This window comes from Onychostruthus taczanowskii, unplaced genomic scaffold (assembly GCF_017590055.1).
Source record: "Onychostruthus taczanowskii isolate IOZ18803 unplaced genomic scaffold, ASM1759005v1 scaffold7, whole genome shotgun sequence".
Classification (NCBI taxonomy): Eukaryota; Metazoa; Chordata; class Aves; order Passeriformes; family Passeridae; genus Onychostruthus; species Onychostruthus taczanowskii.
In genome coordinates this window covers 4,539,877-4,554,415 of record NW_024504786.1, presented here as the reverse complement: position 1 = coordinate 4,554,415, position 14,539 = coordinate 4,539,877, and the positions used below count along the sequence as shown (strand labels likewise).

General features: G+C 42.7%; 2 protein-coding genes across 3 annotated transcripts in view; one reads left to right on the top strand and one right to left on the bottom strand.

Annotated features, from left to right (window-relative positions):
* Positions 1–318: 318 nt before the first annotated feature.
* PRPF38A (pre-mRNA processing factor 38A) lies at positions 319–3,188 on the top strand. Its single transcript, XM_041421322.1, has 7 exons — positions 319–563; positions 640–799; positions 1,326–1,447; positions 1,591–1,676; positions 1,823–1,933; positions 2,482–2,594; positions 3,092–3,188. Exons 1-7 carry the CDS (start codon positions 434–436, stop codon positions 3,144–3,146), a joined length of 777 nt encoding a protein of 258 aa, XP_041277256.1. The 5' UTR covers positions 319–433; the 3' UTR covers positions 3,147–3,188.
* Positions 3,189–3,191: 3 nt separating this feature from the next.
* The window catches only part of TUT4 (terminal uridylyl transferase 4), a 43,500-nt gene continuing 32,152 nt past the window's right edge, over positions 3,192–14,539 (bottom strand). For both annotated transcript variants that reach the window (XM_041421320.1, XM_041421321.1), the window contains exons 22-29: positions 14,115–14,292; positions 13,705–13,752; positions 13,535–13,617; positions 12,031–12,146; positions 10,281–10,441; positions 9,209–9,306; positions 6,240–6,765; positions 3,192–4,071 (exon numbers count right to left, since the gene is read on the bottom strand). In XM_041421320.1, coding sequence (XP_041277254.1) covers positions 3,878–4,071; positions 6,240–6,765; positions 9,209–9,306; positions 10,281–10,441; positions 12,031–12,146; positions 13,535–13,617; positions 13,705–13,752; positions 14,115–14,292 — 1,404 coding nt within the window. In that variant the 3' untranslated portion in view covers positions 3,192–3,877. The remainder of the gene's footprint in view (positions 4,072–6,239; positions 6,766–9,208; positions 9,307–10,280; positions 10,442–12,030; positions 12,147–13,534; positions 13,618–13,704; positions 13,753–14,114; positions 14,293–14,539) is intronic.

The window sequence follows — 14,539 nt, the reverse complement described above, 5'->3', positions numbered from 1 at the left end:
TCTCCCCGCTCCAGCAGGGTCGCCCCAGAGGACACTGCCCAGGATCGCGTCCGGACCATTCTGGGATATCTCTAGCGAGGGCGAGTGCCCAGGCTCCCCGGGCATCCCGTCCCAGCGCGCGGTCACCTCCCGCAGCCGGAGCGCTTTGTGCCCCGAGCCCCCCACCCCAGGCCCCCGCTCACCGCGTCCCCTCAGCGCCGCGATGGAACTTCGCGCCAAAGCGCGAGCGGAGCCCCGCCCCCGGCGGCGCGCGCGCAGGGGGCGGGCGGAGGCGCGGCCCCGCCATGTTGGTGCCGGGCCCCGCGGAGGAGGCGGCGGTGGCGGCGGCTCTGCCCCGCAGGCGGAAGCGGAAGGCGGCGCGGCCCTCACGGGAGCGGGGCCCGGCCCGGCGGGGTGAGCTCGGAGCGGCGAGCGGCCCTCCCCGGCGGCCGCCATGGCCAACCGCACGGTGAAGGACGCGCACAGCATCCACGGCACCAACCCGCAGTACCTGGTGGAGAAGATCATCCGCACGCGCATCTACGAGTCCAAGTACTGGAAGGAGGAATGCTTCGGCCTCACGGGTATGGCGGGCGGGAGGCCGGGCCGGGCCGGGCCGGGGGGAGCCCGCGCTGACGGCCCGGCCCGTGCCTCTCGCAGCCGAGCTGGTGGTGGACAAGGCCATGGAGCTGAAGTACGTGGGGGGCGTCTATGGAGGGAACATTAAACCCACGCCCTTCCTGTGCCTGACGCTGAAGATGCTGCAGATCCAGCCCGAGAAGGACATCATCGTGGAGTTTATAAAAAACGAAGATTTCAAGTAAGTTGTAGTGTGATTTTTCCTCCCCCCCTTGTTGAGGTTGCTGTACCGAGGGGAAGTGCCCACAACAGCCAGGGAAACATCAGTGCAGGGTTTAGCTCTTTGTGCCCTGACAAACTGGGCTTGCTCAAAACCAAGCTTTTCTTCTTGCTTTTAAGACTGCTCTCCTTGTCACCTGGCCTGTTGGAAGGGCTCATCTTTGTGGCATGTGCTCTCTGTGATAATAAACCTCTGCCTGAAGTATTTGGAATGAGCTGCGTTAAGGCATTCATGTTAATCTACTTTTTCATCAGTATTTTTTCCATCTTTGTTAGTGATAATGCCCCCTTACAGATATTATGTATATAACGTGTATTATGTTTTTGATGGTATTAAGGAAGTGATGGAGCCAATCTAAATGGTTGTGTATTCTGTATTCTGGCCCATGTACTGATGTTCCTCAGAAACTTGTGGGAAAAAACTCTTTTTTTATCCAAACTGCTAAGTGTGCAGGAAGCTGAGATGCATGGAAAGGTTTCCTTTCCAGGTATGTCCGAATGCTTGGAGCACTGTACATGAGACTGACAGGCACTGCCATCGACTGCTACAAGTACCTGGAGCCGCTCTACAACGACTATCGGAAAATTAAAAGTCAGAACAGAAATGGGGGTAAACACTCTTACGTCTATTTAGCAATATAAATCTTTAAAATTGGGGCATAAGCTGTTGGCATAAGTTGTCTGAAGTGTTTTCGTCTTTACTTTAGTCTCCAGTTTAATTTTAGTCTTTTAAATGCTATTTTTCACCCCCAGAATTTGAGCTGATGCACGTGGATGAATTTATTGATGAGCTACTCCATGAGGAACGTGTTTGTGATATCATCCTGCCTCGGCTGCAGGTTGGAAATGTAGATGGTTATGGAATTCCTGACTGCACCAAGTCCAGTAGCTGGATTGGCTGCTGGCTTGTTGTGTGAGCTATGGTTGTCTCCTTAGGTGTTTGTTCTTATTGGGTTATATTGAATAAAGTTGCAATTTCTTCTAGAAACGGTATGTTCTGGAAGAAGCTGAGCAACTTGAGCCTCGTGTTAGTGCTCTGGAAGAAGACATGGATGATGTAGAATCTAGTGAGGAGGAGGAAGAAGAAGATGAAAAGGTTGGTGAACTGTTTGATGATCTGTTTTGGAAAGGAGTAGTTGAAGCTGAACCCCTTTAGGACACTTCACAGTCTATGACAAATATTTGAGGGGAGGCACCAGGAGGCTGCTGGCAACTCTTACCTCCCCTCATAATGTGTTTTCATATAAGCAGCTTGTGAGGACTTGGACCCTGAAGCAACTCTCAGGTTTGCCATGTTTTCCTGTCTCTTGAATTCCACAAATCTGTATCTGCTCTGTGTTAAGCTTATGTAGAACAATTGATTTATATGCATATGTAATGGAGAGAACTAAAGGTCATGATGGAAGGACCTGTGACCATCAGTCAGTGCTGCTGTACTTCTTCAGAACCAACACTACGAGAAGTGGCTGTTTGGTTTCCAGTTGGCAATTTTGGGCACCACCACTCACTCCTGAATAAGAAATACTTGGGAACGGGGAAGCTTGGCTGCCTGTATTTTGCAATATCCATTGTTCAGAAATCTTTATTGATAGCATAAAACCTTGCTGAAACAGAACTTACAGATCTCCCCCCCCTTGTTTACAGCTGGAACGGATCCCATCTCCTGACCACCGCAGAAGGGGCTACAGGGACCTGGACAAGCCCCGCAGGTCTCCGGTGGTGCGGTACCGGCGGAGCCGGAGCCGGTCCCCAAGGAGGTGAGGGGACTCCTCCTTACCAGTACTTTTACCTGTTGTACTGGAGCACAGCAGTGAAGGTGGCAGTTCATCCAGAACTCTGACACCTCCCAGTTCCTTTAGCACTTCCTGCAGTGAGGAGTAGCAGTGCACAGCCACTGTCAACCCCTCTGCCTGTTTGTCCAGTCATTCTCTAACTCTTGAACTTGCTGGCCAATTTCAGCTAAATTTGACAATACAATGAAGATGTTAAGGAGAACCAAGAGCTTTGTTTTCACATTAAGCCAGAGGCTGCAGAGAAAATCCTGTTAATTGCTCTTACTGATATCAAACCAGGAAAAATTCATCACTAAACTCTTGCTCACTGCATGTCCAGTCTAAGCAGGGCCATGTGTAGCAGTCCAAAAACACTCATGGGAAGTAAAAGCCCTGGTGTTGTTGCTGAAGGATGTGGGAAATGAAACAGCTGTTCTGCTAATCATTTTTAGTGATTTTTTGCTTTTCTCCCCCAATTGCAGGCGCAGCCGCTCTCCGAAGAGAAGAAGGTACTCTTTAATTCTGTTACTTAAGTGAGCAATGTGCATTTGTGGCACAGCTCTCTTAGAAGCTGCCTTTTGGCCATATCTCTTATTTTACAGCAGGTGACCCTCCACAGCATGGAAGCTGCAGATCCCTCCAAGTCAAATTTGAGCATTGTTTCTCTGGTAGTGGAGGTCTTTTTTCCTACAGCCTTTCCCCATCCTGCCAGATGCTGAACACCCTCACCTTTCATAAACATCAGAGCTGAAATCAAGTCAGTCCTTTCCAGTTCCCTGATGAACTGAACCTGACCCAACTTTGCAGTCAGTGCTGCTCTGACTGTGGATGGGCTGGACTAAACCTCCTGAGGCCCCTTCCAACCTCAATTATTCTATGACCTTGCAGGTTTTTATCCATGTAAGTCATTCCACAAAGCAAGGTACAAAAGCCAAATAAAATGAATTACAACAATAATTTCTTCATAGTCCGAACACACTCATGGGCCAATCACCTTAACCTCTACTGAAGCAGAGGCAGCTGTAGGTGAGCCAGCAGCAGCGAAGAAAAAGAGGCTGGAAGTGCAACAGGCTGCACGCTGGCTCAGATTTCAGAATTTTATTTTAACCCTTCCCTCCCACAAAGATTTCCATTCACCCACAGAGGAAGCTGAAGTGCTGATTTGACTCTGGGATTCGTTATGATTCCAGGGAGCCTACGAGTGACACATGATTGCTTGGCTTTTAAAGCCTTTGAGACAGTACAGACATGGTGCATGAGCTGTTGATTCACATACTGGTTCTAGTACCTTGAGGGTAGAAAGGTTTGTTCGGTGGGTAGCTGGCATTTCCCTGCTGCATGTAGTTCTGAGGCATATTGTAAGGCCACGCTCCTCGGAGGAGAGGAAAATGGGTAGGGGTCCCATGGTCCCAAGGGACAGAAGGAGGGTTCATTTTACCAAACTGTCCTTGGAAACCCTGATCTATTTTTCAATTGAAAGGGAAAAGCACATTGCAAGTTGAAATAATTAAACAGTAAGTCACAAATACAATTTACATCTTAAATAACAGTTTGCAGGGGACTTAATGTGATCATCACTTAATGTGATGTGCTACTTTTTTTTTTTTAATATACATCAGTAAAAATTACCACCTAAATTACTTCATTATTCACTATAATATAATTATTGGGAAGAGAGGGGATGAATCAACATTAAAATCAAGAGCTATGATTTCACTATTTTTATGATTTTCTCACGACGAAACAAACATTCTGAACAATGTTCAGAACTACTGTCTGATCCCACATAAATATCCACTACCACTGACAGACTGTGACATGAAAGCTATTATCCTACTGCAAGAAGTAACTCTCAGATGTACACTGAAATTCCACTAATACTTACATGCTTAAGAAACTTGCTATCTAGATCACTGGACTGACTTAAAAAAATATTTTTAGAGAGAAAAATATAAACTTTGGAAATAAATGTATAAATTGTAAAGCTACTCTATTTGCAACATTAAGGATGAGAAATCAAGCATCCAAGGAGGCAGGACCCACAACATGAGGCACAGCTCTGGAGTATGCATGAGAAAGACTTGTCTGTCTTGATGCTTGTAGTGATCCTACTTCTGATCAGTTGTCTACTGAAAAGAAAATTAAAGTAGCTCCTTTCAAGTCAAGGTTATGTGAGCCAGGACAAAGTTTCCTCAGACTTACTGTTGTCAAATTGTCCCATGCTTCAAGCAGACAAGAGACAGCTCATCTCTACTGGGCATTCACTTTAATGGCATCTAAGCCAAAAAGGAAATAAAACTGATTCCATTTCAAAGAAGAAAATTACTATGACTGGGAACTAGGAAAAGGAGTGTGATGAGGTTGGGAATTGACGGAAGATGAGGGATGGGAAAAAAATACTGTGACTGACAGCACATGGAGAAGGAATTAGAATTTATGGAGCTTGTCAGAAAGAAGGCAGCTACTTAGTAAGGACATGTGGATTGGAAGGAGCTGCTTCAGGGAAAGACAAAGCTGGAGAAGGGGACAGATGAGAAGATCCAAAAAGGAGAGGGAGGGACAGAGCACAATGGAGACAGAAAACACATGGGTAGAAGTTCCTGTATCCTTCAGAATATATTCCCCACAAAGCTTTAAATAGAAAATCATGTATCTCCAGCATCTTAACATATGTTTGAAGCCCACTGGTGAATTATTCCTCCTCCAAAACAGTAGACTCAGCTGAAAATCTACTGTTACTGACAATCACATCATTAGTACAGAGAAAGGCTAGGCAGGAGATTCAGAATTTTCATCTTAGGATGAAAAACTGCACCAGTACATTATATTATGCATTTGTTTTTTTAAACATAGGAGGACTTACACACTCAGAATAAATCAGAAGACCACCACCATGATTAATGATGTAAAGGTTAATAGTTAAATTTTAGGGGCTGCCACAGTTCATGCTGCAAAGAAAACTGAATGGGCTTTAATCATAATATACTGCTTTTTCTCAGCCTCAAACATACCAATGTACTTGGCTTTGCTATGAGGCAAGAGGCTGTTGCCCACTTGTCACAGGAGAATGTAATGTCAGGAATCAACATCAAGATTATGGAAGTTAAACATGGCAGAACAAACCACAGGAAAAAACAGAATAGGTAAGATCATACTACATTGCACTAAAGGTGAGGAGACAATATTCAACTTGCACAACTGTAATTCTGCCAATCTCTAAGTTCATGGCTGCAACCTCAGCGTTTGTCTAATAAATGATGTAACGATGTGTTGATCTTAAGAGGTCTTTCTCAACCTTAATGTTTCCATGATTGTCTAAGGAATCCATTATTTGTCAGCACATTCACAGAAATGTGCATGATTCAAACAATGATGAGCAGGTTTCTCAGTTGAATGCAGGATTTCTCATTGTTGCACAGCCATTAATGGCAGACAGGACCAATGCCTAAAAGTTACGGTGATCAATTCTTATTTTTTTCCCTATGAAAATGTTATAGACAGGTGAAAGTCATGATTTGGTTTCTTAAGCATCATATTTTTATCAAACAAACTGAAAGAGTTAGCTGTTCCTGTAACACTGAACACTTGTACACAAAGTGCGAGAGGTTTGATACAACAGAGAAGAGTTACCTGAATTCCCCACAGTGCCATTGTTCACCAGTGAGTTTGGAGTCACAGGATTGTGCCAGTGTCCCTCATGAGAAGTGCTGGGGATTCCCATGGGCCTGGCAGCAGGCTGTGCAAAGATGATACTGGGATCATTCAAGCTTACACTGCTCTGGTTATTTGTGGTGCTGCTGCTGCCAGATCTCACAGAAAATGGAACATTTGTAGAATGAGGAGGGTTACCCGGTGCAGAGTGAATAACAGGCCCATGAATAGGCCAAGAAGTGTTGGGAAGCTGAATTTGGTGGTGATGGTGCATCTGAAGTAGTCCCAGGTTATGCAAGGTGGAATACTGACCTGGGGGAGATTGGGGAAAGTTAAACAAAGGCAGCTGGACCTGATGGGGTGGCTGTGCACCCTGCTGTGGCTGAGGAACGTGCTTAGACTGGGATATTGATTGTGGCTGAGTCTGGTTAATGGAGGCTGGCTGAGAGGAATTCTGTGGGAATTGCTGAGGTTGTGGAGAGTAAGATGACTGATGCGAATCAGACTGGAGGGAAAAAAAAAGTATGTATTTCTGATTAGTTCACTGGCTATTTAATGGTGTTTTCTTTAATAAGCACCCACTGTGTTAGACTATTTATAAAACAGCAAAGCACTCCCCAGCAACACCCCGAGCACTGAACCCAAGTTCCTGTTGGCTTCAGTAAGTGCAGTTCAACTGATACTGACTTTCACCAACAGATAATTTGGTCTGTTAATGTGGCACATCCCACCATCAGAAACACCATTCTGAGTGAATATTAGTCCCGAGCTCTTCATTAGACTCCTCACACACTTGTTTCTGATCTTTAATCAGTGTCTTTCATGCCCTACTTATATACAGCCCAGTATCTTATTAACTAATTGCCTTACTTCTAAATAGAGTGGTTCTTATTACTGCAGTTTTTTAAGTAATTCCAAAGTAAGCTCCTAATATTTCTTTCATTTAAAAAAATCTGTTAAACAAGAAATGCAAATTCCAAAAACCCAGTTTCAACCTTCAGATCCTGGTGTTAGGCCATGGCTAAAGGCACAGTAACAGCAATTATTACAGCCTTTGCAGAGCTCTTACAAAGCTTTCCATTTCACCAGCAACAGAAACAGGCATGAGGCTATTTTATCTATTTGGAATTGCAACTGAACAGAGAAGCACTTCAAGAAATGGAGTGGATGGGAAAAGAGTTACTCAGTTTATGTGCCAATACTTAATGCCAGTATCTGGATTCCCCAGTCTGGTTTTAAGCACTTAGACAAGATGCTGATGGAATAAATTCCTCCAGAGACATTCAAATGAGACAGGTACCTAAACCAAAGAGAACCTCAATCTGAGATCTCATTTTCCCCCTGAGACTGACTCCTCTCTCCACAGACTACAGCAGCCAGCCAAGCTCCAAGAGCCTCAGCTGCTGTTCAGCACCTGGAGTTAAAGGTCTCTCCAGCTTGTCACTATCCCTGACTGCTCACCTGTCCATTTAAACTGGCAGTCACTTGTCTCCAATAACCAGAGGTGTCTGCAGGACTGCCCAGGCCAGAGCATCCCCTCCAGCAGCACACTGTGTGTCTGTGCCTGGGCAAAAGCTGGAGCCCAGAAGCTGGGAATACTCCCTGCTGCTATTCCAACTGTGCCTGTATGAGTGCTTCCTATACCTTTCTACCAAACCAGGAAGAGAAGGTAAAACCTGGGATTTGAAAGGTGATCACTAGATTAACACTTTAAATGTTATAAAAATAAAGCACATGCACTGGCTACAAACATTCCTGCAAATATTAACCCAACATCATCATGCACTGCATGTGCCAGCAGCAGGACAGGAGGTATAATACACTCCAGCCTCTTGATCTTCTTCCCACTCTCTCCCTCTTACTCCACCAATATTCCCTCTTCCCATTCTTCACCAATTCCTGGACAGAACATATTCACCAAGAAATCCTGGCCAAATGACAACCATGCAACACACAGAGAATCCAGGACATCCAGGTGACACAAGAATGAGCACATGATGTGTCTGCCTCTGAGTGTACCCACACATCCAGCTTCAATTCCTCAGGCAGAAATATTAGGCTCCTAAAAAATACACTCCTGTGGCATGTTCAGCCCTTCACTTGGATTAGGGCTGTATCAGTCCCTCCTTAGCAGCACACTGTAAGTCATAAAATCTCCATTACTGGAGCCAGCATTCCAATAAATGCTTGCTGATCAGTTAGCAAAGTAGCAAACTGAACAAAGAGCATTAGTGATCAGCAGCCTTGATTACTATATTTACTTACTTGCCAGCTTCATTAGCAGGCACATACTTCTCAGACTAAGAGCTTAAAATAAATTAATTTCTACTGTACTGTCTGCTCCAAAAATATTAAATACCAGCAGTTGTATTTGCACAAATACCCTCTGCTCCCCATCTCCACTCAGAAGATGAAACATATTTAATGTAGCTCTATGGAGACTCGAAAAAATTCTAGGACAAAACTGTCAAAAATTTCCCTATTGTTCTGCTTGTGCTTCAAGTGTGCTCTGGCAGACTTTTCATTGAAGTATGACTCAGCTGTGTCTGTACATGACAGTCCCTTAAGACAGATCTCTCAAACCACAAAAAGTCATGGTTGTCACTAACCTAAGTCTCCAGCATGTTAACAATGAGCTATGCTTCATCTTCCTTAGTAACTCCAGAGCACTGCCAGAATAATGAGAATTTGAAAGGCACCCTAGCTTAATCTGCCCTTTCAAAATCACAAGGTATCTCACCTCTAACTTGACTATGAGATTTCCATACTGTAAACCCATAAATGCTCTCCAAGACACAGTACGTCATAAATCAAAGCTCCACTAACTGGCACAGTTCAACGTTATCATTACCAAGTCCAGAATCTGTTAGAAAAACCACGCAAACCTGTTCCCAGCATGGCTGGTTTGCTGCAGCTTTGCTCCCTGCATTCCCCCTCCCAGAACTTACACATTCTGATGACTGCCTGGTGCGCAGGGGTCGCTCCACCTGCTGCTGGCCCACAGCCACCAGCTGGGAATTTACCATGCTCCGGACCAGCTGCGTGCCTGATCAAGGGACACAAGTGTTAATAAACCCACAGGGTGATGGAATAATGAGCAGAACTGGCAGTCAGCAATACCTGAACTCCCATGTGACACAGAGGAGGTAAATCACTTTCACCTCTCCTCTAAGTGGAAATTTTTCCCTCTACTGGCAGCAGACAACTTTAACAGGTATAGGAGCTAAACACAAAGTCTATTTTTGAGTAAAATAAAGTGTAGCAGGAACAAGGCTCACACTGCCATCAGGCTGGAGCTCTGCTTTATATAGTTTTCCATATTACTGCTCTAAGCAGTGGCATTTTAAATAGCAATAGTGACAGAAGAAACTTCTGGGCAAAGAAAGTAAGCTAAAAAAAAGACTAAAGGATAACAGAACACAGAAGCATGGTTCTTCTGAAGTTCACTTATGAATGCTTCCTCTATTTTTTCAACTACCACAGGCACCCAAGGGCCTAATTTGAATGAGTTTGCAATTAATCTTCTCTAAGTACTATGAGTAATTTGAAAGCTGGATTTAGCCTAATTCATCTGTATGCTTTTTTTGAAGTGTTACTAAAAGAGCGCTGATTTTTGCTGAAAATACATTTACTTACCTCTCAGAGCTGATAGAGGGTTAGCTAACATTTGAGAAACATTTGGAAGAGGAAATGGATTCAATTATTATTATTATTACTATTGTTACTATTATTACTATTACTACTTTGAAATGCACCAATTGTGAGTGGAAGACAAGTAATGCAATACTCTGAAGTACACTGTATTTTACTGCTGAGTACATTTTTACCATCCATACAAAGACTCTACTTCAGGAGACATTACTCCCCTTGCAGAAAAGCAACAGCTGTATTTTCAGCTTTCAGTGATTGAAACATTACCTGCAGGATTATTTTTTGAAGATAATTACCAAGTCTTTACAGAAACCTAGAGAAAAGGGATCTCAGAGCTTTCAAATTATCCTAACACATGAACTAACTTACCTGGCACACTGTTATTTCTCTGACGGGTTTGTTTGAATTCAGGACAATCTCTCCTAACATGACCCACATCCCCACAGATGAAACACCTTTTCTCTCTTGTTTCTCTGTCATCTTCTTTCACCTCTTTTTCATCATCTTTCTCGTTCTCCTTTTTCTTCAACCTGAACAATAATTTTTATTAGCAATATCACAAAACCACACACAAACACATAATCTCTGTAGAGCTGCTGTGCTGGGAATGGTTACATAACCAACAGCTGTATCAGAATACAAATATCTCTAACACTTTCAGATTCTGGGCTGGTTAACAGCCTGTATACACTTAATGAAGTTAGAAGCTCCCCAGGCTTGTCCAAAAGCTGTCTGACTGTATCAGGGCAGAACTATGTCTGCAGTTAAGCAGGCTTAGCCTGCCAGGTAGCTGGGGAGCAGTTCTATGCAGCAATCCCACTGAGTCAGAATATACCCAAAACAAGTGAGCTGCACCTCCTTCATCCAATCTGCCCCTCACTGGACAGGACACATTTCTCTGTCATTGTCTTGAGCCCAGACAGGATGTGCAGCAAAGCACTGAGGCTCTTTCAAACACTCAGTTCCAAAACAGCAGGAGAACTAGTGATCAGGAACCAAGACAAGAAGTAAAGGTCTTTTTCCACAAGGTATCTGCAGGATTGTTAAATAATAATATTATTATGTGAGCTGTATATACAATCTGAGAGAGATTCTGTGTGGCTGTGCTGTAGTAGTAGTTTGTGTGAAGAGCACATATAGGGAAAGAGGTGATGGAATTCCATCTGCTTGTAGTACAGAGAGCATCTGAAAGAAATAGTCCACCTGTGACCACGGGGTTCCAGTGCACTTTCATGTATCTTGAATACTGCTGACTGAACAAAAGGCTGTAAATAAAGATTTTGTAGCAGGAAGAGAGCAAGAATCCTTTGAACAATTATGGAGCACACAATTGAACATAAGGAGCAGATGAAAGAGCCCAGATTTATTTGCATTCTAAGGGCTTCAACAGGTTTTAGGAGGAGTCAGACAACCTAGGCTGAGTGGGTCATTAAATAGCCAAAGCTGTAAAAAGTGAGGACTGCACATTTTCTGTCAATTCCTACTAAACTCTCTTGGAAACATTGACCTGCATGTACCAGGGACTTCTTTTGCAAGAGTCCTAAGAGAAATTAATGTACAAGTGCAAGATCACCAAGTGATATGGTGATCCTGTAACATCATGGCACTAATATGATGTTACAGAAATTGCACCTCACCTATGAACATTTTAGTTAATCCTAGAGTTTACTAAATGGACTTTGACCTGCCTCATAGATGTACGTTATTAGATCTACAGAACAATTCAAATTCAACACTGTCCTCTGAACATGATCACTACAGGAAATCTATTTTAATACATGAATAGATTTGCAGCCAGGTATTATGTTCTCCATCTGAATGTTTACACTACAAAAAAGATATTTTAGTGATCCAAGTTTTAAGTTAAGTTTAACTACATATTAACACACCATAGAGTGCTGATATTACTCTGTGTGCTTCCATAAACACTTCAGATTTAAAGAGGTGATCAGAAACTGTTTTAAAAAAATAAAAAATAAGATGGGAAGTTGAGGATCAGATACTGAGCTTTGATTTTCTCTGTAATTTAGCAATTATTCATTTCCATTAAATTTTCAAATATCCAAATCCCTCATGATTTAATCTCAAAGATTTCACAATAGCTTTGTGTGTTACTTACCTCCTCCTCTTTGGACAGTCTTTCATGTAGTGACCAATTTTTCCACAGACACGACAACATCTGTCATTGGGTGCCAATTCCCCATCTGTCAGCACTTTTGAGTCAAAAAAGTATTCCTATCAAAACACATCAGACAGATAAAACATATAAACCATTCCCTTACAAGACTAAGGGATGAAAATCAAACTGACAGCTTTCATCTCTTATTGCCTCCTGAATGTTACTGCTTTTGAGGTTACATCTGGTCCTTTTCTTCCCCTAGATAATGGCAGCTTTTTCAGAGATATGGAGCAGTTTGGGCTAAAAAGGGCTATTTGGTCTTAGGACAGAGGCTGAATTTGCAGAACAGCTTACCCAGGCTCCAGCCTGCTGCCCACCTTTCACCTCCCCAAAGGCTCTTCAGAGAGCAAGTTTTTTGCATATGATCTATTTTGGTATCTGAGTCATTGCTTGTGTCCTTTCCAAAGCAGCCAATGTCCCTTCCCACATGACATGATTATTACATCCCTTTAGACAGCACACAGCTCAGGTGGGAAACAGATGGAGCATCTGCAGACTGACCTGTATCACTCCCCTCCCCTGGAATTTGCTCAGGACAGCTGCAGTTCTGATGTGTGTCAGCACAAAGGCCCAGTTTACAGCCTCTGAGCAACAAATATTATGAAAGTACTGAAACAGAGGTATAAACTCAGAAAAAAAACACCACACACAAAGCAAGCAAATGGAAAAGAGAAGACAGGGAAGGATAAAGGGAATTAAAAGCTTTCAAAAGACTTTAAAGATCCTTTAGAAACTCAAGTTCTGTTAGAATCCACTGGGAGGACAGTCCTCTAAACTGTTTTAGAAAATGCCTTTCTAAGTTGATCTTTACAATACTACAGTATTTTATTTGCTCATATTAAAAAAAAAAAAATAGTTGTCACTACACATCAATGACTGGACCCTCTACCACAGTACTTTCTCCAAAATGATACTGCATGAACACATTCCTAACCCTGACTCACTACGCAAATTTTAATGGTCAACTTGTTAAAAAAAAATCAATCATCATCCTTCTCCTTGTTTAAGCAGCAATCCTTACTATCTCCACCAAGTGGAAAACTAAAGAGAATGGACCATCTCCTGGATGGAGATGGATCTGACTGGAGATGGATCTGTTTTCTTCAGCTACATGAAGAGCCAGTAAGGCTCCTAGAGCTGTTTCTGGGTTTTACAGCCAGATTTACAGTTTTCTGCAATACATCATACAGTGGGAGATTTTATAAAAAACAAAACACAAATTAAGCTTACTTTCCCCAAACCTGCCAGTAATGCCCATCACCCATCCAACTACTCCTCTGAATTTTACATTCCAGGAGCTAAATACAAAGCTTTACATTTAATGCAGACAAAGTATAATTACACATATTGTGCATAACAAATGGATAAATACATGCAAGAGATGTGCATCAATTCAGTGGACAAAGAAAATGAAAAAAACACACTACAAACTCTGAGAACTTACAGCTTCTCTTCCAACAGCTGGGTAGAATGGGGTACCAAATAATTTTCTCCCATTGATAAATGCCTTCATTATGAAATTGGTCACTATTGGAGAAAGACAAAGTTATTGGAAAACGACAGAAAAGACACAACTCAGTGAACATTCATCATCAGAAGACATTAAGAGCTTACTTTTCCTAGAGACTCCAGCACCCAGATTATGATTCAAGTCAAAAGGATCTGCACAAAGAAGGGAGATAAAAAAAAATCAGAGTTGGAAAAAATTTGCTGCAACAGAATTTTTTATTTTAATAAAGAGAATTCCACTTTAAATGCATTTGCAGAGTAGATTATAGCAAAGCAATGCTGAGAGTTTTAAAATTATGTTAGTCAACCATAATAACAGTAAGAAGAACAATTCACTGACATTTAGTAAGTTATGAGTCTCATCAATTTTGTGAGCTGCAGGACTTGCTAACAATGTTTCCTTTTGAAACAATGACTGTGGTTTCCTCACATAAAGATCCTGTGCAAAGAGAACAGCCTCTCAAGCAATAGAGTTTCTGCCTCCTCATGAATGGACCCTCAGTTCAGCAGAGTACCTTCAATGGCAATACACTTGGACGTCCACTGCTTCTCAAAGGTGGTTAACAGCTTCTTCTGCCGGATGCTGATCACGTACTCCTTGAAGTCAAACTCCTCCGTGTAGAATCGCAGCAGCCCCAGCCACAGCTCCCCAAGAGATTCAGTGTTCTTCCCAAGAGAAGGCAGACGCTTCTTCTGCACGCAGTGGAAGACAATTTATTCAGCTACAGCACCACTGCCTCTCCTGAAACACCTTTCTAATTACAAGTTTGTCTACTATGAATGGTTTCTTTTGGTTAAAGTAATGTTAAATCACTACAGTTAAGACTAAGTCTGGACTATTTTTAAGAATAAAAAATATTTTTCCTGATTTATTTTATTTAGAAATTACCTAAAATAAACCAAGCAAAAGCAGAAACTCATTTTAGCGAAACAGGACCCA